This window comes from Mustela lutreola, chromosome 3 (genome assembly GCF_030435805.1).
Source record: "Mustela lutreola isolate mMusLut2 chromosome 3, mMusLut2.pri, whole genome shotgun sequence".
Lineage (NCBI taxonomy): Eukaryota > Metazoa > Chordata > Mammalia > Carnivora > Mustelidae > Mustela > Mustela lutreola.
In genome coordinates this window covers 168,319,857-168,347,568 of record NC_081292.1, presented here as the reverse complement: position 1 = coordinate 168,347,568, position 27,712 = coordinate 168,319,857, and the positions used below count along the sequence as shown (strand labels likewise).

Here is a 27,712-nt window from a genome sequence, read left to right as displayed (position 1 = left end):
AAACATGGTACAGATTTCATAAAGTCTATTCACCCATGTGTCTTTCCCCATCGGGGTGGCCACGTGACAGGTGGCCCTGTCTTTGTGGCAGAGATGATGGCAAGGGATGATGGGGTTGGGATTGGGTTTGGCACCTGTCTCCTAGATGGCTGCCTGTCTGTGGATGACCCCAGAGATGAGGATATCATCACCTGGGAGGGGCAGGTGACCAGCCTGGAACAGAGTTCACATCTCCATGAAGACCAAGAAGGAGACGACCCAAAACAGATGGGATGGAGGCCACTTTTGACAGGAGTGGGCACACAGGAAATTGCTAGAAAGCTAGGAGCTGAATTTTTATTATTTTAAATAATCACTCCTGTGACCGAGTGCCAGCCAGAGAAGCCCATCCTGTGTTTTACAGCCAGGTAATGAAAAATACTGCATTGCATAAATTGCGTATGTCAGCCCATTCATGTAAAACATGTTTTAAGTCATTAATTGAGTTTATTCTTGGCCCCGAACCCCCTAGCAGGTGGATTTTGTGGTTGGTCTGTAAGGTGCATGTTCACTTACGGAAGAACTAAGTAGTTTACATGTCCCTTATTTGAAGGTAACTGTCCTTTCAGAGTGCTTTTTCTGAAATGCACATGAACTTAAATTGTGGAAAACTTTAAAATGTGTGACAATTATGATTTTTCTTCCATGTTTGAAATTGTAAGGTCTTCCCCCTTGAAAACACTATGAAGGGTTTAAACGTGTTAAAACATGCTATTTACCAGTAACTGTTGTTTACCAGATGTCCCCCTTACACGATCATTAAATCTCCCACAGCAAAGCTCACCTGTTTCTATTAAGATATTTTTAAAGCAAAATCGCTTTGCTGAGGCGAGGTAGCTACTTTGCTTTCTCACTAGACAGACTTGCTAAAATCTGGAAGCGGTGCATTTCCTAAAGAAAGGGACACAGACTATTGAACAGGAAGGAACACGAGGCGATTATTTATGTAAAAGCACCTCGCAGCAAATTCTCATTCTGCGGTTGTAACTGTGTCTCACGAATAAAGCGGAACTTAGTGGCCTTTGCTGATTTCACCTCCACCGCCCTTTGAATGGTCCTGGTTTTGCGAGGAAATTTTGCATTTCTCATGACACTTCGGCACAGGGCACCTCTCAATCCCTTCAAGAATTTCATGGACATTTACAAATGCAGGAAGCTTTTCAGGGTCCTCAAAGCACTAACAACTGCCCCAGGAGCTTTCATCCCCAGAGTGTGAAAAGCTGGCCAGGGCAGTTTCTCACGTAGGGGGGTGATTAAAATGCTAATGTCTTATTTGAAAAGGAAAACCTTTGATTTTTGAGAAAAGATTTCTAAGATGAAGACATTTAATTTCTTTAAAAGACCAGAGACCTGGCAGATAGCACAGGAAACGCCACAAACCCAACTAGGAAAATGGTCCTTCACATTTCCTGCTCCCAAGTGACCACTGCTTGTTTTTTTTTTTTTTCTTTCTTAGCCTTAATGGAAACAGATATTCTACAAACAGCGTAATGGAAACATATTACACAAACGGTGTGGAAAGTCTCAAGAGCTTTCCCGAGTGGGTCAGCAGGTCGCAAGCCTTGGTTTCCCACGGGAACATCAGATTTCCCCCAAGTTAATTTTTGCTTTTATCAAATTAATACAGGCACATTGTTTTAGACTGAGTCTGATAAGATGGAAGGGATTATAACAAAAAACAGTCTAATTCTGCCTTCCAGAGAAATTGCCCAATGGCATTCATTCCTGTTTTCATTCATTCATTCGTTTAAGATTGTGAGGAATAATTTCAGATTTATCTGCAAATCTGATATATGCATAAGTTTAATTCATTACTTGATGGAGCTTGATTGTGGAGCAGGCACTGTTCTCAGAGTAGGCAGACAGTGAGGGGCCTTGTGGTCTGGGACCACGTCCCCCCATGGGGAAGCAAGGAACACCCCCATCCCCATAGATGGAGGTGAGTAAAATAGGGTGGGCACAGGGTGAGGCTGGAGACAGCCCACAAAGGTCTTGGGGAAGGCCTGCAGGGACAGCATTCCAGGCAAGGGGAATGGACAACATCAGGTCTCTGAGGTGGAACCGACTAGCTTGCTGGTGGAAGAGCATGGAGCCCACGAGAGGAGGGTGTGAAGCCAGTGTGAAGTGGTCTAGCTTCCCAAGAACTTTTCGAGCTATGTCTCTATTTCGAGCTATGTCACTGCTACTTCTTGATTTTTGAATTTGAGATGGGAGCCCCTGACTTCCTGTAATGGCAGAGGAAGGCTTGGCTGTCTCTCACCTTCCTGTCTTTCCCCTTATTCTCTCCTGATAGTAATTTCAGAGGGAGCTAGGCCCTCCACACACTGAGGGAAACTGTTGCCTGAAAGAGGACTTCAGCAGAACATTGAGCGGGTCAGTGACCTGATGTGTTAGAAGGTGCAAACAATGACCTTGGAGGTTGGTGATCGATGTGTAGCATATGAAGCTATGAGGGGTCTATAAAGAGCAAAAGAAATGTGGCACAAAGCGTGTGAACAAGAAGTTGGTCATGTTGCAAACACACCTGGGTTCCTGTGGCATCCACAGCACACCGGTGACCTTGCCATGGGATGCATGCAGCTCCTAGCTGACCCTTGGGTGTTGTTGCCGCCAGCCTAATTTGCACAAGCCACTCAACTTGTGCCCCTGGCCCGTCCCATCCATCTCTGCCACACCCTGTATGTTGTGAGTAGGTTGATGGTGGGCACCATTTTTGTATCTCCACGGTTGCCTTGCACCTGGCACACTGGACACAGAGGTTGTTGAATGAAGACGAAGACATAAGGGTATGAATGTGTCTTGATAGTGATTGCTTTATAATGATTTGAGGCCCCTGTACCCCAATGTTTATAGCAGCAAGGTCCACAGTAGCCAAGCTATGAAAAGAGCCCAATGTCCATCAAATGGATAAAGAAGATGTAGTATAGATATATGATGGAGTATTAATCAGCCATCAGGCAGGATGAAATGTTACCATTGGCAGTAATGTGGATGGAATTAGAGGGTGTTATGCTGAGCAGAATAAGTCAGTTGGAGAAAGACAAATACGACATGATCTCACTCACATGTGGAATTTAAGAAACAAAACAGATGAACATAGGGGAAAGGAAGGAAAAATAAAATAAGACGGAACCAGAGAAGGAGAAGAACCATAAGAGACTCTTAACCACAGAGAACAAACTGAGGGTGGCTAGAGGGGAGGTGGACGGAGAGATGGAGTCACTGGGGGATGGGTATTAAGGAGGACACGTGATGTGATGAGCAAGGGTGTTAATATGCAACTAATGAATCCCTAAAATCTGTCCCCGAAATTAATAATACAATATATGCTAACTAACTTGAATTTAAATAAAATGTTAAAAAAAGATGTGACTTTGAGACTTGAGTGGCAGCATGTGTTCTAACAGTACCTGCCAATAGAGGGGTCGCTGGGTCACTTCTTGCCATTGTCGTGAAGATCAAATGAGACGAACATGGAAAACACAGAGGCTTGCGTGCTTTGGGCATCTAATAACGTGAGGTTACTGCCTTGACCTCCGTCCTCCCCAATTAAAACAGCGGCTAGTCCTGGTGATGTCCCCTGTCCCCCCTGTCCTGGTTCAGCACCATGTGCAGGGTGGGACCCTTGCCATTAGTGGAAAGTCAAAGAATTTCGGGTGGAGCACGGATTTTTTCTTTCATACAACTAGCAACTCAGACCTGAAACGACATGGATCTTGCGGCTAAGGGTGAAGCTCAGTTTATTGGGGGTAAAAACCATGAGTCGATGAAAAAGTATGTTAAGTGATTAACAGTACCAGTGCTGTCCAGATAAGACCAGAGTCAGGGAGGAAGCCCATGTGTGACTGACGTTTGGAAATATTCTACTCCATGTCCCTATTGCATTTTTTAGCAATTACCAAAGAGGACCAATGCCCAGGGTCATCGTGGCCCCTCATTCAGGGTTGAGATTCATCCTGAGAGAGGAGTGAAGCCAAAGGAGCTGGGTAATTGTTCCAGTAAACTGTAATAGAAATGTCTGAAAGACTAATTCCTACACTTGCAGCTCCCCTCATATTCTAGCTACTATGCTAATTACGCTGAACAATGGACAAAAGAACTCTGTGTCGGTCTTCAGGCACCTGTCTTTGTCCGACAGGATTAGAATATCTTATTGTACATCTGGTATTGATTTTCTTAATTTAAACAATCTAGGCCGATCCCTTTCATTCCAGCAAGAGAATGTTCAGCTGACGTCCTACAGTTTGAAAACAGAATGGAGGGTTCGATTGTGTTCTCGTACTATTCATATTTGGTCTTTTACCGACCCTATGCCTTTAGGCGTCTGGAAGGAATTTTAAAATAGAGATGGACGGAAGGTCTGGGCCATGAGCTGCGTGTTTTCAGCCTCTCCCTACTGAGCGCCTAATTATGGCCCTCACGGGGTGGGTGCGGGGCCAGAGGTCATGCTGGGTGGGCCGGGCAACTCCCGGGGGGCCCGCATGGTCTCCTAAACTAACCTTTGTACACGTTATTTCCTTCTTGCATCGTGGGAAGGAAAACACTTGGTGACATTTTCCAGCCCTCATCTTCTTCCTGTTGAAGAAGAATGAGATTTCTGTTAATTACAGAGCTGCCGTACCTGTCTGGATGAGACAGTACCCGGTGAACATCCTGACGACAGGGCTATCGTAAGGCACACAGGCTCTTTCCTGGTTTATGAACTTGCCTACCCCCCTGGGAAGTTTCCCTGCTGGCCAGTCTGAGCAGGGAGTGTGGTGTCCACCAACCAGGGCATGGATGGTTCTAGAAACTTAGCTCCACCTGCAGGCTCACTGAGGTGCCCCTATTTCAGTCACCTCTCCTGGGGTACTCCAAGCCCTGAGTCTGGTCTGTTGTCTGATGTTCTGGTTCCTTCTTTGCTCTGAAAACTGATTCCCAGCCTGAGTCCTTCCGCCGCCCTCCAGCAGCTTGCAGGTTCAAATGTCAGACTGGTTACTCAGTGGCTTTCAGATAATCTAATGGTTCCCTTGGGGTCTGTGTCCTTGGGGTGGGGGTGGGGTTACTGTGATTTGGAAGAGGCTGATCATTTCCCACTCAACTAGGAGTGAAATTATACATCAATTCCAGATCCAGAAGTAGAAACTGGCCCAGGAGCTCTCATTACTATTAACTATATTTTAAAATAAAAATGCATCAAAAAAAGTGATAGTTCGTTGCAAAAAACAAACATAACCTCCTATTTTCAAGCTTGCATTTAGAATGTCATTTTACTTCTCTGCTCACACTTTTCTCTCCATTCATTGAGATTAAGAATCAAAGCTACTAAAAAAAAAAAAAAAAAAAAAAAAAAAAAGTTACTCATGCCTTTTTGGGATAAGTTACTCATGCCTTTTTGGGATTTGGAGTGCTGCTCCTTTCTGGAAGTAGTGGTTTTTGAGCATTTCAGACAGAAGGAAACATAAAGAAAACTCACATAATTTCTTCTCAGAGGAATGCATTTTCACATAAAACTTTACATACAATTTCAGGCAGTCTATCCTTGGGGTCTCTGTTTCCTAGGTTAAGTGTGTCTGTTTCCTCTGGAGATCAGCAGCTTCTCACTTCCTCTTATCTTCCCCTCTCACTGCCCCTCAGTGGACACAGAACATGCTCAGAATGGATGTTTCCATGATGACATCCTTATTCCTGATAACAGCCTCTGGAAATTCACAACATTCATGTCTCCATCTTTGTGAATTAGTACAAAGTTTTGTTTGAAGTCCCCTAAAATACCGTAAGAATGTGGTTGGCTCAGTGGTTCAGTCTGGAGCACCTCCTTGGGCCAGGCTGCTGGAGAAGGGGCACTGGGATCACAGAAAGGCTGGGTAGCCCCTTGGACAAACAGAAGCTTTTAAAGCTAATGGGTGCTGTATGCGGGTGCTAGGCTCTTCCCAGGATTCAGCATGAAGTTAGAATGTAGAGGACTCTTCTGTATTCACATGATCCTGTGTTCTGGTCAGGTAAAATACATTTAAAATAGTTCCAAATGGTTTAACATATAGCTTGAAAAATAACAAAGAGAAAAGGATTGTAAGGATGGATTGCACAGTGCTCCTTTTCTGGCTCCTGAAGCCAAAGAGAGGTCCACATAGCTGACTTGTTAGGCTAATGGTGTAACTTTGATACTGAAAGCACATTTGTAAAGATGGCTATTGGTTTGCAGAGAATGTCCTCCTGACACTCGCATTCCCCTCTATCACGAAGTCTTAACACAGATCTCCTTACCTGTGATCCTTAACACTTTTAGAGATGGTTAGCAAACCAAAGATCCAAAAGAAAGACAATTTTTTTTTTGCTGTTGAATTTTAAGAATTCTTTATATATTCTGGATGCAAGTCCCTTTGCAAGATCTATAACTTGCCAACATTTTCTCCCAGTTTGTAGATTGTCTTTTTATCCTCTTCCCAGAGCTAAAGTATTTTTTTTTTAACTTTTTATTAAAATGATGTCCAATTTATCAATCTTTCACTTCTATGGACACTTTTGGTTGTCAAGCTGAACTGTGTGCAGAGCCCTAGATCCTGAAGATATTTTTCCTCCTCTTTTTACCTGAAGGTTTTATGGTTTTACATGGGAGTCCATAATCCTTGTTGAGTTAATTTTTGAATAAGGTACAAGATAGACATTCCTTTTCTTGTCTAGGGGTGAAAAGATTAACTCTTGTAAAGCCCATCTTTGAAGATGTATATGGTGCTTTTATGTATTCCCTTTACTAGCTCTGAGGGTGAAAACCCCTAAACTAATCTCTTCGCTTCTGTCCTTCAGCATCTCAGTATACAGGGTCACTGGATGGATCTAGACATGAAATTGAAGACTTCATGCTTCCAATGTTAAATTGCTTGCAAAGTTTTTCGTTGAAATGGTCAAATGAATGTAAGATTACCAGCCACTGTTATTTTATTTTAATTTTTGTACAGAGAGAGAAAATGCATGTGAGCTGGGTGGAAGAGAAGGGGGGTAGTGAGAGAGGGAGAAAGAGGATCTTAAGCAGACTTCCCCCTGAGTGCAGAGCCTGACCCGGAGCTCGATTTTGTGACCTTGAGATTATAACCTGAGCTGAAATCAAGAGTCAGATGCCCAGCTGACTGAGCCACCCAGGCGCCCCATAGTTATTTTACTATACTTTATTTTATTTTACTTCGACCCTCTCTTTTCTCCTACTGTTAGCCCCACAGTAAATTGTAAATCCAAGCAGGGACACTGAAGCCTACAAATTCTCACCTTTAAACTTCCTTCTAGTTACCTTCAGGCTCAAGTGTCTTAAGATTCTATAGGGACACTCACTAATCCTGAGTCCTGAATAACAGAGTATCTAATGGGAGCTCTCTTCTGCTGCACTAGGATCAGAGGGAGAGAGGTTTTGGGCAGATCACTCCAAGACACATTTATTCAGATGGAGGTGACCCTAGGAAGGGGTTGAGGTGGGAGGTGAAGTCATGAAAGCATGACCATGGGTCTTTGTGATTAGAGAAGAGTGTTACTCTGCTGCTCCCTATGAGCCCAGATGTTCATACCACCAGCTGGATGCACCTTTCCTTCTTCATTATTTTCAGAAAAAATCAACGAGGTGATTAGAACTCACTTGCTTTGCTCTCAACCTCGTGAATGACATTTGGCTTTAAATGCATCCTCCCATGTGTATGGATGCAAACTTCTGAGGGGCTATGGCTGCTGGCCCACACTTGTCCTTTGGTGAGACATGGACTTGTACTAACCCTGCTTCTCGTCTAAGCCTGGACCTACTGGTTTCCTTGTCTTGGTTACACCCTCACCCACAGGCCATCCCAACCATAGCCACAAACCACAAACCTTAGACTACAACTCACACAACTCAGGTTTGCTCACGTCACTATCCCAGGGATGACTCTTGTCTCCTCCAGCAGGTTCTGCCCTAACAACCATGGCTGTTCCAAGCTTTCCCAGCTCTATATCACATCCTCTCCCTAGAGTCTGTCATCCTTGCTCTGAAGTTGCCTTCTGGTTCTCTGGTTCAGCAACTGCCTGGAATCCTTCCTGTAGTTCCTGGTCCTTATCCAGCCTTCAGATTTACCCACCACCAGACGCATGTCAACAGCCCCTCTGGGGCCCCTTAGGCTCTTTTGTAGCCATCTTATGGACTGACAAAAGTTGTATTCCTATGATATTTTGACAAGAGACTATTTTTCATTTATCGAGGTGAGTGGAAATATTCAGATAATCCTCAGTTTTTTGTTTTTAATAGGAGGTCTTTACCAAGTTTTCTGAGTATATATGGACTAGCAATTGAGAAATGACCAAATTTATAAAAATACCTGAAGGATAATCCCACAGCTGTGCTACAGTGAAACAGTAGGGGTGAGTCAGTTACGTAAGTTGAACAAAACTAGTTTCCTCTCTCCTCTGCCTTACCCTTTACCCAGGATGAATAATAGATGCTTTTTCTACAGGTCAAAATACCAATTCTCATACAAAGATTTTGAGTAGCTTGTCTCAAGAATGCTTCTAGATGCCTTGGGATTGATTCTAAAATAAGATTTTTAAAAGTTAATAAAAGAGATAATCTGACCTCAAATATGAGTAGCAATATAATGTAAATATATTGATTTCATTAGAGATTACCATTTATGATCACATTGTTACTGTGTAGACATATACCTATCAAGAATAAATTCAGTTCTAAGGAACTGTGAAGGATTTTGCCCTTCATTTGCAACTACTTCATAAATGCTGATGTACTCAAACTTCTCTTTTTGTCTCAAACTGTTCATCATTAAATGACTCTTTAATAGCTAGTTAATAAAATACCTTCACTCAACAAAGACCAGATTGTATAGCTGATAATTTCAGAATTTTTATGGAACAAGCTTCATTAACAGTGAATTTTTAATTAGCAAGTGTCAAACTCCCTAATGCATATTTAGAGGAAGAGAATGCTTAGAATAAAATTGAAATTCTTCCAATTGTCCTTATTCTTTGGCACGGCTTCAAAATTATCTTGCAGAGTGAGAGGAGGGCTTTTAAAATTAAGAAGTAAGCTCTCTTCTTATTTTTTTCTGCAACAAGTTAGAAGATTTGGGGCACAAGCAGAGCAGTAGGGCAACAGGTGGCCTTGTGGGTTGGGTTCCATGGAAACACTCAGATGGAGGCTGTGCAGGTTCCCTGTGGGAACCCACCCACAAGGATGGAGGGAGAGAAGCAGCAATGGACAGAGAAGCTGATGCAAGTGAGCTCTGATGCAATTTGATGTGAGATGTCAGCTGACCTTACAGGGAGCCCAGGAGCTAGGAGAATGCTTCAGAGATGTCCCAGTGTGGGGGCTGGGTCTTTGTACCCAAACATGGCTATCCTTGGATGCAGCTGCCTGGGTGGGTAGTGTGACTTTGCATGGAGCAGCTCCTTTACACTTGGAAAAATTCCTGGGGAGGAATTAGGTGAGGAGTCAGCACAAAATACTGAGTGGCGGGGGACTAAGTTGGGGACTACAGTGGAGTGGGTTGTGAGCAGTGAGAGGTCTCTCTTCTTTTGTTCACAGCAATGGAACATGGTGAAGGAGAGGGACAAAGACAGATGGGGGCAGTTGGATGATTTCTGATGATCATGGTGCAGAATATGAGCCTTGCAAAAGGGTCAATTGCCTCCAGCTGGGTGGCTGCAGTCATGCAAGGAATTTTTAACAAAATGTTGTCTTTCATAAATGCAAAATGTTGCATTTATGTGGAGTTTGGCTATTTTTTAAAATTTTAAATTCAATTAGCCAATCTATAGTACAACATAAGTTTCAGGTGTAGTGTTCAATAACTCATCAGTTGCCTGTAACACCCAATGCTCATCACATCACATGCTCTCCTCAATGTCCATCACCCACTGACCTCATCCCCCTAACTTTTCCCTCCAGCAACCCTCAGTTTGTTTCCTATAGTTAAGAGTCTCTCATGGTTTTTCTCCCTGCCTGCTGACTTCCCATTCAGTTTTCCCTCCCTTCCCCTTTGATCCTCTGCAGTGTTTCTCATATTCCACATATACGTGAAACTATATGATAACTGTCTTTCTCTGATTGACTTATTTTGCTTAGCATAATACTCTCTAGTTCCATCCTTATTGATGTAAATGGTAAGTGTTCATCCTTTCTGATAGCTGAGTAATATTCTACCATATATATATATATATATATATATATATATATATATATATTTACCACATCTTTATCCATTCATCTGTTGATGGATAAGTGATTCATTTTAGACCCAAACACACTTCCAGATTGAAAGTGAGGGGGTGAAGAACCATTTATCTTGTTAATGGACATCAAAAGAAAGTTGAGGTAGCAACACTTATATCAGAATATTAGATTTTAAATCAAAGAATTTAGTAAGGGATATAGAGGGACACACTATATCATACTTAAAGAGTCTATTCAACAAGAAGATCTAACAGTTATAAATATTTATGCTCCTAACTTGGGGTCAGCCAAATATATAAACCAATTAATAACAGAATTAAAGAAACATATTGATAATAAAATAATAATAATAGGGGACTTTAACACCTTGCTTACAGCAATGGATAGATCATCTAAGCAGAAGATCAACAAGGAAACACGGGCTTTGAATGACACACTGGACCAGATGGACTTCAGATATATACAGAGTATTCCATCCTAAAGCAATAGAATACACATTCTTCTCAAGTGTACATGGAACATTCTCCAGAGTAGATCACATACTGGCACAAATTAGGTCTCAAATAGTACCAAAAGACTGGGATTGTTCCATGCATATTTTCAGACAACAATGCTTTGAAACTTGAACTCAGTCACAAGGGGAAATTTGGAAGGAACTCAAATACTTGGAAGATAAAGAGCATCTTACTAAAGAATGAATGGATCAACAAGGAAATTGAAGAACTAAAAAATTCATGGAAACAAATGAAAATGAAGACACAACTGTTCAATACCATTGGGATGCCACAAAAGGGGCCCTAAGAAGGAAGCACATAGCAATATAAGCCTTTCTTAAAAAATTAGAAAAGTCTCAAATACACAAACTAAGCTTACACCTAAAGGACCTGGAGAAAGAACAGCAAATAAAGCCTACACCAAGCAGGAAAAGAGAAATAATGATTAGAGTAGAAATCAATGAAATAGAAACGAAAAGAACAGTAGAACAGATTAATGAAACTAGGAGCTGGTTCTTTGAAATAACTAACAATATCAAAAAACTTCCAGCCAGATTTACCAAAAACAAAAGAGAAAAGACCCAAATTAATAAAATCACGAATGAAAGAAGAGAGATCACAACCAACACCAAGGAAACACAAATAATTTTAAGAACATATTATGAGCAACTATATGCCAACAGATGAGGCAATCTGGAAGAAATGGATGCATTCCCAGAAACTTGTAAATGACCAAAACTGAAACAGAAAGAAATGGAAAACCTGAACAGACCCATAATCAACAAGGAAACTGAAGCAGTTGTCAAAAATTTCCCAACAAGGGTCGCTGGGGGGCTCAGTGGGTTAAAGCCTCTGCCTTTGGTTCAGGTCAGGATCCCAGGGTCCTGGGATTGAGCCCTGAATCAGGCTCTCTGCTCAGTGGGGAGCCTGCCTCCTCCTCTCTCTCTCTGCCTGCCTCTCTGCCTACTTGACTGTCAAATAAATACATAAAATCTTTAAAAAAAAAAGAATAAATAAAATCTTACAAAAAAAAATCTTCGAACAGACAAGAGACCATGGCCAGATGGCTTCCCAGAGGGAATTCTACCAAACATTTAGAAAAATAATACTTATTTTTCTGAAGTTATTTCAAAAAACAGAAATGGAAGAAAAACTTCCAAACTTGTTCTGTGAGGCAGACAAAGAGCCCACCAAAAAAGGAGAATTACAGACCAATATCCCTGATGAACATGGACGCCAAAATTCTCACCAAGATACTGGTCAATATGATCCAATGGTACATTAGAAGGATTATTCACCACGACCAAGTGGGATTTATTCCTGGGATACAAGGGTGGTTCAACATTTGCAGACCAATCATTATGATACATCACATAAATAAAACAAAGGACAAGGACCATATAATCCTCTCAACAGATGTAGAAAAAGCATTTGAGAAGGTATAGCATCCTTTCTTGATTAAAACTCTCCACAGGGTAGAGATAGAGGGAATATACCTCAATATCATAAAAGCAATCTATGAAAAGCCCACAATATCACTCTCTTTTCCTGTAAGGTCTGGAATTTGGGTATTGTCATTGTGTATCCACCGTCCTCCTTTCCTTCCTCCTCACAATTTCTGACTCCTTGATCCCATCACTTGTCCTTGATGATGTAGCCTGTCCTATTTCTGTCATGAACTCACCTCCTGGAATACGAGAAATGGCCCAAAGTGACACTGTTTGAAATCTGATTTCTTTTGGGTAGTAAGAAATGAAAACTTCCAATAAAATGCATCCACTATGTCAACCTGAAGTAAAAAGTTTGAACAAACACACTTTGGTTAAAGTAGGGATTATTTTGACTTTGCAGTCTCGCCTGGTTTCTACCTTGAGGAAAGACCAGGCGGATCATTTATTTTGAGGAATAAAAATTCAAAGCTATAACATATGTGAATAACACAAAGTATCAAAGTCACTGAAACCACCTTTATCCTAATAGGTATTTATTATAAGTCATAGGGAGGATGATGACTGGTGATCAAACAACATAAAAAAATATTGAAAAATAGTTGGTAGAACGGTTTCCTAGGAAATGAACTACTGCAGTCTCAGGAGATTGGAGATCATGTCACTGGTTCAAAGCAAAAAAGCCACTTTAAGGAAAATTTCTTTTATTTTTTTATTTTTTTAAAGATTTTATTTATTTATTTGATAGAGATCACAAGTAGATGGAGAGGCAGGCAGAGAGAGAGAGAGAGAGATGGAAGCAGGCTCCCTGTTGAGCAGAGAGTCCCACGCGGGACTCGATCCCAGGACCCTGAGATCATGGCCTGAGCCGAAGGCAGCAGCTTAACCCACTGAGCCACCCAGGCACCTGGAAAATTTCTTTTAAAATTCCAAATTCCTTACCTTGTTTTTTTCCTTTGCTCCCTTCTTTTCCTTTTCTTTTTTAGGTTTCTTGGGTTTCTTGGCCTTCTTATTCTTTTTCTTCTTTTTATTTTTCTCTTCTTCTTCTTGGTTTGCAATAATATCTTCAGTAACCTGGCAAGAAACAAAAAATAAGCATCATGATTTCATGGAGCCTGATCAAGACAAGGACTGCTTTCCCTCTCATGAACATGAGGGAGGTGACGGCTTCCTCAGGATCTCTGCCGCAGCCAGGAGGCCAGGCCCCACCCCCACACCTCTTCCCCAGTGGAGCTCAGGACACCCTGAGTTTCCTGTCCGAACTCTGCCTGACAATTGCTCTTGCTGTCACTTTGCTTTCCCATAAATGATCATGCCTCTCTTCTCAGGGTTGGTTTCTTTCCTCTGTGATTTAATTTGTATTTCCTACAGTGACAAAATCCCACTTATCAGTTCATCTCGGATTAGCATCATTGGAGAATTAGTAAGGGTTTGTAAAAAACGATACAATCCATTCTATACAACAGATGTTTGCGGAGGTCCCGCTTGCTGAGGTCTCCCAAAGAGCGACTTCTGGGAGACACGAGGCTGTGTAGACCCTAGGACACATTGCTGGTCATGGGACCAAGGTAAGCGGCGTAACATCTCTGGGACTTAGTATCCTATTTTCATTTTCTAAAATCAGGTCCGTATTTCCAACCATTGGTCTTATGATAAGCCAAGCACGGTTCTAAGAGCTGCACAAAGATGAACTCGTTTACTGCTAAATGCAGCCTAGGGATGCGAGCTGTTACCAGCCTGTTTTATCGATAAGAGAACAGGCCACAAAGAGGTCAGTCTCATGGCCAAGGGCATACAGCAGGTGAGTGCTGAGCTGGGATTCAAACAGAGGCTAACCAGGATGAATTTCACAACATAGAAAGAAAAGAGGCAAGATGCTGAACAACATACATAAGTTTATTCTATTGTACAAAATGCACACGGTTAAACAAAAGAATAACACCCTACAGTTTCGGGATATATATGCACATAGGCAAAGTACAAATAAATACAAGGGAATGACAAACACCAAATACAGTGCAGTGGTTACCTCTGGAGAGCAAGGTATGCAATTAAACAGAAGGACTAGTATCCTTCACTTCTACTGGGTTGTACTAAACCATCCTCCTGGGATCCAGTCACTTGTTTTATGCCTTATTAATGATTTACTACAGTGCTGAAGTTTATTTTCTAGTATTATGTTTTTGATATTTATACCTATGCTATTCTTAGGAGTTTAGTTCACATTTTAAAGAGTATAAAAGACAGTTTACCATGAACAAATCAGGATATTCTGGTCCCACCTGGACTTAAAAAACACACCACCACTACAGTCATTGGACATGTGCCCCCTTCCCACTATCCAGAGGCCAACTTATCCCCTAGGCTCCCATGAAGCTCTCGGTGGGATGAGACTCAGGATAATGGTGCTGGCGAGCGTAAGAGGTGTCGTATGTGTTGTGCACATTATTTGGTGATAAAAAGCGTGTCTTTAGGTGGAATTAAAAGTCCTTTGTCCAAGTGGCATTGTTATCCTTGGGGATCAGGCTCACTTTAATGCATGGAGCCAAATCGTGGCTGCACAGGACTTATATGTTTGGAGCACTTAGGAAGCATGAGCATTTTTTGGTCCTTGGAAGTTTGGAAGCTTTCAGAAAATGTACAGACAGTTTTTGAAAAATGACCTGATGTATAAACTGAGCAGCTACAAGGAGGAGGAATCCTTATTTGTGGAACACACAATTCAGTGCCTCTTGTAAATCCTTCTCCATTGTACTATTTACTTCCTCTATCTCCTCAGTTTATTAATTTAATACTTTGATAAGTACATTCACAAGGCCCACAATTCAAAACTTACAAAAGATCAAGTCCGGAAACCTTCCATTCCCATGCTGTGAGCCAGTCAGCAGGATCTGCTTCCAGAGACATTTTACATAGCTATATGCAAATACACGTGTACACACACACACACACACACTGCTGTGTTATGTTCCCCATCACACGCTTGAAAATGGTGTGTGATTGGAATTTGTCTCTTTTTTAGCCAATGTTGAAATTGTTTTGCTCTTGATTTTCAACTCAAGCAAAATCTTCCAAAGTACACAAATATGTACATATATACACCCAGATACACACTGTAAATATAGATGGGTCATTTTGTTCCAATGTCAGTGTCTCGTACACACAGTCCTTGTTGTATGTTTTCCTCCTATTCATGTCCCTAGCTTTCTTAGTGGTACATAAAGAGCTTCCTTGCTCTGTTTTTACGGGTGTTCTGTAGATGATCTGGCCCTTCCCCTGCTGATGGAATTAGGCTGTTTCCAATCATCTGCTGTTACTAGTAATGCTGCATACATAAATGCCTGGAAATACCATTTTGCAGGTGTATGAGCATATTGGCAGGATAAATTGCTAAAAGTAGAAGTGCTGGATCAAGGATATGTATGTATATTTGTAATACTGTCCAACTGCCTCCATCGGGCTGTGCCAATTCACACCTCTGCCAGCCATGCGGGTGGGTGCTGGTTTCCCCATATGCTCTGACACAGTGTGACACAGTGTGTTATGTTTGCCAACTGAATGGCTGAAGAAATGGTCTGCTGTTGTCGTTGGTTTTTTTTTTTTTTTTTTTTTTTTTTTTAAGATGGCCAGTGCTGAATTTATTTTGCTCATGTACTTTAGCTACAGCAAAATCTCCCAAAGTGAGAAGAGCACTTATTGCCCTATTAAGTAAGCCATCATATTTTTGGCATACTGGGAGGTCTGAAGACCAGATGCATTTTGTTTTATAATAATATAATATATTATAATTTTATTGAGGCATATTTTACATGGCCTACGTCCATCCATTCCAAGGGTCCGTGTCAATCATTTTAAGTACACTTACCTAGTCGTGCAACCATCACCATAGTCAGCTTTGGAACATCTCCATCACCCTAGGGTGACCTCTCATGTCCATTCTCAGTCTCTTTCCTTTTCCTTCTTTCTTTGCCAGGCCCCTGCTAATCTCCTCCCCACCTCTATTCATTTTGTTTGGACGTTTTCTGTGAATGGAACTGTATAATGTGTGGTCTCTTGGGTCTGGTTCCTTTCCCTCTGCATCACAATTGAGTCTGTTGTAGCGAATCTTGATTGGTGTTTCCTTTTTTTGTAGGAAATCTAAATAACATTCTATTGCCATACACACCACAGTTTGCCTATCCAGTCATCACCTGATATTTAGGCTGTTCCAAATTTTTGGCTATTATGAGCAATGCTCCTATAGTCTCGTACAAACTTCTTCGTGTGGACCTATTTTCATTTCTCTTGGATAGAGTATCAATAGTGGACTGATGGCTCATTTGGAATGTTCAGATTTAACTTTTAAGAAATGGACAAGCATTTCCCAAAGCAGCTGTACCATTTTACATTCCTTCCAGCACCACAGGAGTGTTCCTTTTCCTCTATACCCTCAAATTTTGTGTCTATCTTCTTGATTATGGCCATCCTAGTGGGAATAAAATGGTCTCACTGAAGTTTTAAGTTTTATTTCCCTAAGACTAATGATGTCAAGCATCTTTTCATGTGCTAATTAGCTATTCATATATGATCCTTTGTGAATTATCTATTCAAGACTTTTGTCCATTTTTTGATTGAATTGTCTTCTTACTGAGATGCAAGAGTTTTTTGTTTATCCTGGATACAAACCCCTTATCAGGTATTTGTTTTCCAATATCTTCCCCCAGTATGCTTTTGTCTTTGCATTTTCTTGACGGCATCTTTTGAAGTGCAAAAGTTTTTAATTTTGATGAGGTTCAATTTATCAATTTTGTCTGTTTCATTTCCGTTATATGTGTGAGGTTGATCATCTCTTTATATGTTGAACACCCTTTATTATGTTTCAAATCCATTTACATTTTCTTTACTGAGAAATGTCTGTTCATATCCTTTGGCTTTTTAAAATATTGGGTTATTGATCTTTTTAAAATAGAGCTGTAGGGGATCTTTATATATGAGAAAAATGATCTCTTATGTATGGTCCTCATTACAAGTAATTATCCTACGTGTCATCTGTCATTTGACTTCACTTGGGGTCTGTTTTGCCATGCAGGTTAGAAAATTTTGTGTGTGTGTCATTTAAAATTTCATTTTTTTTTTTTTTCTTCTACCACCCCTGGGTTGTGCAACAGAGGTAGAAACGTCTTTCCCAACATTTCTTCCTTGGCCTCTTCGAATTCTTTTGTGTTTTTGTTTTGTTTGGCATTTAAATCTTTGGTCCATCTGGAATCATTCTCGCGTGAAGGATAAAGAAATGGAGATTTAATTTTCTTTTTTCCAGACGAGAACCTGGTTATTCTAATCCCATTTGTTAAAATTTCCCTCTTACTCAAGAAAGGCGTGATGCCATCTTTATTATGTACTAAACTGGCCTATGTATTTGGGTATATTTCTTGACTTTCTATTCTTTTCCATTGATGTGTCTTTCTATTTATTTGCCTGGAGCCAATGGGATCTTAATAGCAAGGCTCCATACTACTCGCTTCTCCTTACATTGTGTAATTACATTTGGAATTTTACTGGTTATTCTTGGCTATTTACTTTCACCTCAAGTTTAGAATTAGGCTGCTCACCTTCTGCGTGGCCTGCCCCTGCCCTGAAACATAATGCCATTGGTATTTTGTTTAGATCATATCACACGTGTGATGATGTTTGGGAGAAGTGATGTACTATAATGTGGAGGATCCCTACCCAAGGACACAGTATGCTTTTCCCTCTTTCCATTTGCATCCCTCATACTTTTTAAAACTTTTCCTCACAGAGAACACACCTTTATTGTTAAGTTTGCTCCTGGCTGCTTTATCTTCGTGTTGTTGGTGCTGTTGTAAATGGACAGTTTTGTAGTATTTTCTATCGAGCTGCTGTTTGTACACACCAAAGCTTTTGCTCTCTGTAACTCCCTGTATTCCTTCTCACACTGTTTAATTTTCAATTTATTCTCTTTGCTTTTCTAAGTGTAGGGCATACCTGAAAAGTGATCATTTTGCCTCTTCTGTTCCAATTTCTATATCTCTACATTCTTTTTCGTGTTCAGCGGTGTTCAACAGATCCTAGGGAAATCCTTGCACTTTACATGACATTGGTGGACTTTCCATGGCCATCCTTGTGACTTTCATGATATTGGTGGACTTTTCATGACCATGATTGTGCCTTTCATGACATTGGTGGAATTGTTTCTAGTGCATATCATTAAGCATAATATTAGATCTTGAACTAAGAACTACTTTACCTAATTAAAGAAGTATCCCTATATTCTAATTTTTTTTTTTTTTTTTGCTTTACTTTTTAAAATCAAGAATGGATGTTGAATCTGCAAAAGGCTCCATCAAACTCCACAGAGATGCACTCAGGGTTTTCCATTTTGAATCTCTTTATAGGATGCAGTGTATTCGCAGACATCCTCAACAGCAGCCATTCTTGCATTCTGGAATAGACGCCACTTGATTGTGGTGTTCTGCTTCCTTGATGTGCTGCTGGTTGTGGTGTGCTAATATTTCAGTTTGAATTATTGCATTAACACTTGTAAGGAAGACTCATCTGCGACTCTGTATTTGGTGTTCTTTGGGAGCATTGGTGTCAATGTGATTATGCTCGCTTTGCAGAAAGTGTTTGTATTGCTTGATTTTTTTTTTTTTTTTTACAATTACAAAGTGGACTCTTCATGCACACGCTCTAATGATTATGCTTTGTCTGTTTCTTCATCCTTCATCTCTGCTCGGTGATGATTAAAACGAGCTCCTGTGGAGATGTCCATGTGTCCAGCTGCAGGTACACTTCATGGGTGACCTCACCTAATTGTTACATCAGCCCAGGGAGGGAGGCACATGGTGGAGGAGCCCCCTGAGACTGCAGACCCAGCAGGTGGTGGGACTATGGTCCATCACCTCTACCCTGTCCCAACTCTTCTTCTCCTGTCTTTACAATTCATGATTTTGGGCCTTCTTTGCCTTATCTTAACATATTAACCAGATGTCTTCATCTTCTTTTGTTTTTAGTCTATATGAACCCTCCTTTTGAATGTTTCTTGTATACAATGTAGACATTGCATCAATATGTTTAATCCTGTAATCATTACCTTTCTAAACTAACACGAACCACATTTGGTCCCTGGCTGTGGGATTTCAAGATACGACTTGGGCCTGACAATTTAGCTATGGGGGCAAGACCTCACCAGGTAACAAAGGGAAATAACACTAGGTGAAAAGGTTAGTCCCTCAAGGCAGGACTTGATGAACCCCCAAACAGTAGGGTGTAGAGTGGTCACTTGACTTCTGAGGAGGACAGGAGTCTGTCAGAGGCTGGAATGAGGACTGAGGAGCTGGTGTCAGCTTCTGACAGGAGGTGGGGGAAGAGCATGACCCTCTGACACTAACGGCTCCCTTGGGGGAGTACAGGGGGATGGGAGGCTGACTGTGGGGACAGTAGTGCTGAGGTGGAAAAACCCTGATTGTGGAATGCTTTATGCCCCCTAACTAGTTCCCTCCTTATGAACAGTAGCTGCTCTCTGCGTCTGTGTGATAAACGGTGTGGCCACAAACAGCTGTTTCTGTTTATGGCACAGGTCAGCAAATCATATTGCATAGGCCAAATCTGGCCCGTTGGCCAATTTCTAAATAAAGCTTTATTGGAACACAGCCATATCCATTAATTACCTCTTGTCTGTGTCCACTTTCATGCTAGAATAGCAGAGTTGAGTAGTTGTGCCAGAGAATGTGTGTTCCACTGCCTCAAATATTTACTATTTGGCCCCCTATGGAAAAAAATTTATTGTCTCCGGTCTATGGCAACTTGTCTTATTATTTGCTTCCTATAAATTCCTTAAAAAGCATTTATGGGTCAAAGAGTAGACACATTAAACATCTGATGAAGTATACTTGGTCCATGTCCTTCAAAAAGGTTATGCTAATTTATGTATTTATGTATCCAGCCACAATGTATGGGAGTGACCTTTTTCCACATGTTCACCAACTCCTGTGATTATCATGATTTAAAATTTTTACCAATCCTATAGGTGAAAAGAGATATAGTAATATTATTTTATATTTGAGTTTCTTTGATTGTGAGTTTTCAAGTTTTGAAAAATAAGTTCACATTTTTTTTGCTTTCTTTTCTATTGAGGTGTTTAGATTTTTCTTCTTTCATAAGAACTCTTTATATATGAAAGATAGCCATTATCATCTACATTGCAAATATTTTCTCCACTTTATCATATGATTTTTAATTCCAGTTATGATATTTTTTGCCATTTGAGTTGTATGTGGTCCAGTATATTAGCTTGAGTATATGAGTGAGTTTCACTTTTAACAGCAATGCTTCTAGTGCTCTGCTGCTGAGCACGATGCCAACTTTCTCTTGGTTTCCATGATAAATACCCTGAGGTTAAGAACAGTTTTCCTATTTCTAGCTTATTGAGGCTTTTCTAAAACAGACTTACATGTCAATTTCATGCCACAAATGCATCTGCAGAGATGTTTCTCTGGAAGAGCATCAATATGGTAAAGAGTTGACTCTTGACAAGTGAGCAGGAGTGAAGCGGGGGACAAAGGGCAGAAGGCCAATCTGGGATGAGGAGAGAGCATGATGTGCAGAAAGGCACTGAAGGTGCAGTGACACAGGGCACAGGGGAGGGTGGGCCAGTGGACCACTGGGGCTCATGGCAGGACGATGGGGATGAGGGGACAGCAGATGACACCAGGAGGCAAGCAGGGACCAGAACATAAAGGGCCCTTGAAATCAAGCTGCTCAGAACTTACCAAGAAAGTAAGCGCGGTGTGTTGTCATGTCTCTTTCAAAGGTAAGATAGTAGGAAGAGTGATTTCATTTCGAAATACATTTAGCAGTCCACAATTGATGAAACATTGAGATATTTCCATGTAAATATTTGCAGGAAAATAACCCAAACCTAATAGCACTATGAACCCATTCAGGTTACAGTTTAAAGAAATGGGGTTAAAATGGATTTGTGTTTTCTTTCTCAAGCATCTCTGTACCTGTTGTGGGGTCTTGTTGGAAAAGATAATGGCTGACCCTCCTTCTTCCACATTAGGGTATTCAGGAAATGTGCCAGTTAAGTTCCTGAGGAAGAAAAAGAGGGAAATTAAGTAGGAATGAACCCCATACTCTCTGTTATACTTCCCACTGGTTAGCTCTGCTCACTGAAATGGGGGACAGTTCTTAGGATGGAAGCTCCCTGACCCTTGCAGCCAGATACTCTGCCTCAAAGGAATAGCAGACCTGGCCATATCCCTGGAGGTCGGCTTCCTCCAGGTAATTGTTGTTCTGAAATAGACACACCTCTCTCTCTATTTTTAATTTTTTAAAAATTTCTTTTCAGTGTTCCAAAATTCATTGTTTATGCACCACACCCAGGGCTCCATGCAATATGTGCCCTCCATAATACCCACCACCAGGCTCACCCAATCTCTCACTCCTCCTTCCTTCCAAAACTCTCAGATTGTTTCTCAGAGTCCACAGTCTCTCATGGTTCTTCTCCCCCTCCAATTTCCCCCAACTCCCTTCTACTCTCCAGCTCCCCATGTCCTCCGTGTTATTCCACAAATAAGCGAAACCATATGATAATTGACTCTCTTCTTGACTTATTTCACTCAGCATAATCTCTTCCAGTCCCACCCATGTTGATACAAAAGTTGGGTATTCATCCTTTCTGATGGAGGCATAATACTCCACAGTATATACGGACCACATCTTCCTTATCCATTCATCCATTGAAGGGCGTCTTGGTTCATTCCACATTTTGGCGACTGTGACCATTGCTGCTATGAACATTGGGGTGGGTACAGGTGGCCCTTATTTTCACTACATCAGTATCTTTGGGTTAAATACCCAGTAGTGCAATTACAGGGTCATAGGGAAGCTCTGCTTTTAATTTCTCAAGGAATCTCCACACTGTTTTCCAAAGTGGCTGCACCAACTTGCATCCCACCAACCGTGTAAGAGGGTTCCCCTTTCTCCACATCCTCTCCAACACATGTTGTTTACTGTCTTGTCAATTTTTGCCATTCTAACTGGTGTAAGGTGCTATCTCAATATAGTTTTGATTTGAATTTCCCTGATGGCTAATGATGAAGAACATTTTTTTTCTTGTGTCTGTTAGCCATTTGTATGTCTTTATTGGAGAAGTGTCTGTTCATGTCTTCTGCCTATTTTTTGACAAGATTATCTGTTTTGTGTGTGTTGAGTTTGAGGAGTTCTTTATAGATTCTGGATATCAGCCCTTTGTCTGTAGTGTCACTTGCGAATATCTTCTCCCATTCTGTGGGTTGCCTCTTTGTTTTGTTGACTGTTTCCTTTGCTGTGCAGAAGCTTTTGATCTTGATGAAGTCCCAAAAGTTCATTTTTGCTTTTGTTTCCTTTGCCTTTGGAGACATATCTTGAAAGAAGTTGCTGTGGCTGATGTCAAAGAGGTTACTGCCTATGTTCTCCTCTAGGATTCTGATGGATTCCTGCCTCAGGTTGAGATCTTTTATCCATCTATGACACACCTCTCTTTAGAACAGATTGTACTTTTCTCCTCCTCCTCCTTCTCCTTTTTTTTTTTTTTTTAAATTATTTAGGTACTCTGTGCTTGAATTAGGAATGAAGACAGAAGCACAAATCACTTCTTCCTGTTTAAATTTTAGGATAAACACAGGATTTTGAAACTAAACAGAAGGATGGGGTTGTTCAGATGATAAATTTAGTAATAATGCATGAAATACACAGACAAGCTTTAGGTTTCCATAAGGCTAAGGCTTCATTTCGTGTGAGTTCCAGATAGTAATTTTTTGTGTGTCACCATACAATTTCTACCTTTTAAAAAGCATACATTGCAATTTAATATTGAGGAATTTCAGGAGGCATGTGTAGTTACAATTTCTAAGTTCCACCAATCCACTGAAGTAGAAAATCTAAGGATTAGAGGAGACAACCATGCTTATAAGTTCTCAAACTTTTGACCTTTGGAGCCCTTTATATTCTTGACAATTTTTGAATATCTCAAGGAGCTTTTGTTTATATGAGTTATAGTTATTGATATTTACTGTAATAAATATTAAAACCAGGAAATTTCTAAAATACACATTTTAAAGTCACTCAACAATAACAATAATAAACTCATTATATGTTCACATAAGTGACATTTTTAGTATATGTTCCAAAACAACAACAAAAAAATTAGTGAGAAGAGTGTTCCTGTTCTGCCAATTTGAAATCTTTTCAATGTCTGGCTTGATGGAGGGTAGGCATGTGCTCATACGTGCTTCTGTATCCATTCTGCCGCCTGTTCTGTTTTGGTTGAAGTTTGAGAAGAAAATCTGTTCTCACATTTGACACATCTCCTCATATCAAAATCACACTCATCCATAACTCCACTGGTCTCAAAACCAAAACTCTAAGTAACGGGAAGCTCTCAGGCTCACAGAGGTGATTACGAGATTTCCAAAATTTTAATTTTTCTTAGGTCAGAGCTTTGCTTTCAGGCTCATTTTGTTCATTTTTGAGAAAATGCCTCTCAAAAGTCAAAGTTTGTTGTTGTTTTCTAGATTAAAAATGATGTTCCGTGGATAGTGGCTGCTTCAGCTGCAGGCAGATGACTTCACAGGTTGGCTTCCTTGTGGCCACCATATTTCCACGAGCTTCCCAAGACTGCACGCCCAATTTCGTTACATAGCATATGAAAAAGCTGTGTAGTCAAGGTTCAAGTCTTACTACAATTATTTTTTACTGTGTCCTCAAGGATATTGCTAAATGAAACTGTTTTTTTAAAGCAGATGCCTAATAGTGAGGACCACAATGATTCTAAGTAGGGGTCACAGCTTGATTCATGCTGAGAAGCATGCTCTGCTTCTGGGGCCCCATTGTTCCTGTGGAATTACCCTGAAAACTTTTTAAAATAGTCACATCATTGTCTGGACAAAATATCTCAGGTCTCTGGAACCTTTCCTGTGGGCTCATTCAGTAGGAACATGACTCAGCACCTCAGCTTTGCTTTGAAAGGAACTGAACACAATGGGGGCATGTGTGGAGAAATGTAAGGACAAGGATGACAGAGGAGATCACACACTAAATGTGTAATTCTGTCAATGGAGTTGCCATCATTGGAGGTACTTTGGTGGCCTCATGCACTCATTTACCATCCACCTCTGTCCATCCAACCATCCATCCATCCATCCATCCATCCATCCATGCTTCCTCCTTTCATATAGTTAATCAACAAACACCTGATTAGTACCAACTAGATTCTGGATGTAGTGATGGGAAAGAGTGATCTGAAGATATTAAAATGTCAACCCTTGCCTGGATAACCCTCACCTTCCACCATCACATGGCTGGAATGTGTAGTTGACCTCAGACACTTCTTGTCCACAAGACTCAAATCTCAAAGCCTATTAAACTGCCTGACCACCATCTGTCTTGTTCTGTGTATCACTTGGCCTTGATGGGTCTTGGATAAGAACTGTGAATACACCTTGACTAAAAGCTCTAGCATTCTCTGTTCTGTGCACCCACTTGATCATTCCCCTGATGGTCACCTTTACATGGTCATCTTTTATTTCCACACATTAAAGCTTGAGTGTTCTTGAGGACACAGAACAAACCTAGAAACTTATATAAACAAGAGCCCAAAAGAATTTACATGTGCCATTTTTAAAGCAGATTTCTTTTTAAAATTTTTTTATATCTAAAAAAATTTTTTAACATTTTTTAAAAAGATTTATTTATTTATTTGACAGAGAGACACAGCGAGAGAGGAAACACAAGCAGGGGGAGTGGGAGAGGGAGAAGCAGACTCCCTGCTGAGCAGGGAGCCTGATGTGGGACTTGATCCCAGGACCCTGGCATCATGACCTGAGCTGAAGGCAGACACTTAATGACTGAGCGCCTCTAAAATAGAATTCTTTTTTTTTTCATTTAATATCTTATTTCTTTTTAGTGTTCCATCATTCATTGTTTCATGCACCACACCCAGGGCTCCATGCAATATGTGCCCTCCATAATACCCACCACCAGGCTCACCCAACCTCCCACTCCTCCTTCCCTCCCAAACCCTCAGATTGTTTCTCAGAGTCCACAGTCTCTCATGGTTCATCTCCCCCTCCAATTTCCCCCAACTCCCTTCTACTCTCCAGCTCCCCATGTCCTCCGTGTTATTCCACAAATAAGCGAAACCATATGATAATTGACTCTCTTCTTGACTTATTTCACTCAGCATAATCTCTTCCAGTCCCATCCATGTTGATACAAAAGTTGGGTATTCATCCTTTCTGATGGAGGCATAATACTCCACAGTATATACGGACCACATCTTCCTTATCCATTCATCCATTGAAGGGCGTCTTGGTTCATTCCACATTTTGGCGACTGTGACCATTGCTGCTATGAACATTGGGGTACAGGTGGCCCTTATTTTCACTACATCAGTATCTTTGGGTTAAATACCCAGTAGTGCAATTGCAGGATCATAGGGAAGCTCTGCTTTTAATTTCTCAAGGAAACTCCACACTGTTTTCCAAAGTGGCTGCACCAACTTGCATCCCACCAACCGTGTAAGAGGGTTCCCCTTTCTCCACATCCTCTCCAACACATGTTGTTTACTGTCTTGTCAATTTTTGCCATTCTAACTGGTGTAAGGTGCTATCTCAATATGGTTTTGATTTGAATTTCCCTGATGGCTAATGATGAAGAACATTTTTTTCATGTGTCTGCTAGCCATTTGTATGTCTTTATTGGAGAAGTGTCTGTTCATGTCTTCTGCCTATTTTTTGACAAGATTATCTGTTTTGTGTGTGTTGAGTTTGAGGAGTTCTTTATAGATTCTGGATATCAGCCCTTTGTCTGTAGTGTCACTTGCGAATATCTTCTCCCATTCTGTGGGTTGCCTCTTTGTTTTGTTGACTGTTTCCTTTGCTGTGCAGAAGCTTTTGATCTTGATGAAGTCCCAAAAGTTCATTTTTGCTTTTGTTTCCTTTGCCTTTGGAGACATATCTTGAAAGAAGTTGCTGTGGCTGATGTCGAAAAGGTTACTGCCTATGTTCTCCCCTAGGATTTTGATAGATTCCTGCCTCACATTGAGGTTTCTTATTCATTTCGAGTTTGTCTTTGTGTATGGTGTAAGAGAATGGTCGAGTTTCATTCTTCTCCATGTAGCTGTCCAATTTCCCCAGCACCATTTATTGAAGAGACTGTCTTTTTTCCACTGTGTATTTTTTCCTGCTTTGTTGAATTTTATTTGCCATAGAGTTGAGGGTCCATATCTGGGCCCTCTACTCTGTTCCACTGATCCATGTGTCTGTTTTTCTGCCAGTACCATGCTGTCTTGGTGATCACAGCTTTGTATTAAAGCTTGAAATCAGGCAACGTGATGCCCCCAGTTTTGTTTTTCTTTTTTAACACTTCCTTAGCAATGTGGAGTCTCTTCTGGTTCCATACACATTTTAGGATTGCTTGTTCCAGCTCTTTGAAAAACGCCAGTGGAATTTTGATCAGGATGGCATTGAAAGTATGGACTGCTCTACGTAGTATAGACATTTTAACAAGGCTTATTCTTCCAATCCATGAGCACGGAATGGTCTTCCATCTTTTTGTGTCTTCTTCAATTTCTTTCATAAGTGTTCTGTAGTTCTTTGAGTACTGATCCTTTACGTCTTTGGTTAGGTTTATTCCCAGATATCTCGTGGTTGCTACAGTAAGTGGAATCGATTCTCTAATTTCCCTTTCTGTATTTTCATTGTTAGTGTATAAGAAGGCAACCGATTTCTATACACTGATTTTGTATCCTGCCACATTATTGAATTGCTGTATGAGTTCTAGTAGTTTAGGGGTGGAGACTTTGGGTTTTCCATATAAAGTATCATGTCATCTGTGAAGACAAAGCATTTGCTTTCTTCATTACCAATACCATTGAATACTTTTTATTTCTTTTTGTTGTCTGATTGTTGTTGCTAGGACTTCTAGTACTATGTCGAACATAGTAGTGGGAGTGGGCATCCTTGTCATGTTCCTGATCTCAAAGGGAAGGCTGTCAGCTTTTCCCCATTGAGGATGATATTTGCTGAGGTTTTTCATAGATAGATTTTATGAAGTTGAGGATATTCCCTCTATCCCTATACTATGAATCATTTTAATCAGGAATGGATGCTGTATCTTGTCAAATGCTTTTTCTGCATCAATTGAGAGGACCATGTGGTTCTTCTTTCTTCTCTTATTGACTTGTTCTATCACATTGATTTGCAGCTGTTGAACCACCCTTGCATCCCATGGATAAATCCCACCTGGTCATGGTGGATAATCTTTTTAATGAACTGTTGGATCCTATTAGCTAGGATCTTGTTGAGAATCTTAGCATGCATATTCATCAGGGATATTGGCCAGAAATTCTCCTTTTTGGTGGGGTCTTTGCCTAGTTTGGGAATCAGAGTAATGTCGGCTTCATAAAAAGAGTCTGGAAGTTTTCCTTCTGTTTTTATTTTCCGAAACAGCTTCAGGAGAATAGGTATTATTTCTTCTTTGAATGTTTAGTAGAATTCTCCAGGGAATCC

The 27,712-nt window shown here is 40.7% G+C and overlaps 1 protein-coding gene across 2 annotated transcripts in view; it reads right to left on the bottom strand.

Annotated features, from left to right (window-relative positions):
* Positions 1-27,712, bottom strand: part of IQCA1 (IQ motif containing with AAA domain 1) — a 152,791-nt gene that overhangs the window by 64,635 nt on the left and 60,444 nt on the right. For both annotated transcript variants that reach the window (XM_059167631.1, XM_059167632.1), the window contains exons 7-9: positions 21,167-21,251; positions 13,104-13,235; positions 4,539-4,614 (exon numbers count right to left, since the gene is read on the bottom strand). In XM_059167631.1, the coding sequence (XP_059023614.1) occupies positions 4,539-4,614; positions 13,104-13,235; positions 21,167-21,251 (293 nt within the window). The remainder of the gene's footprint in view (positions 1-4,538; positions 4,615-13,103; positions 13,236-21,166; positions 21,252-27,712) is intronic.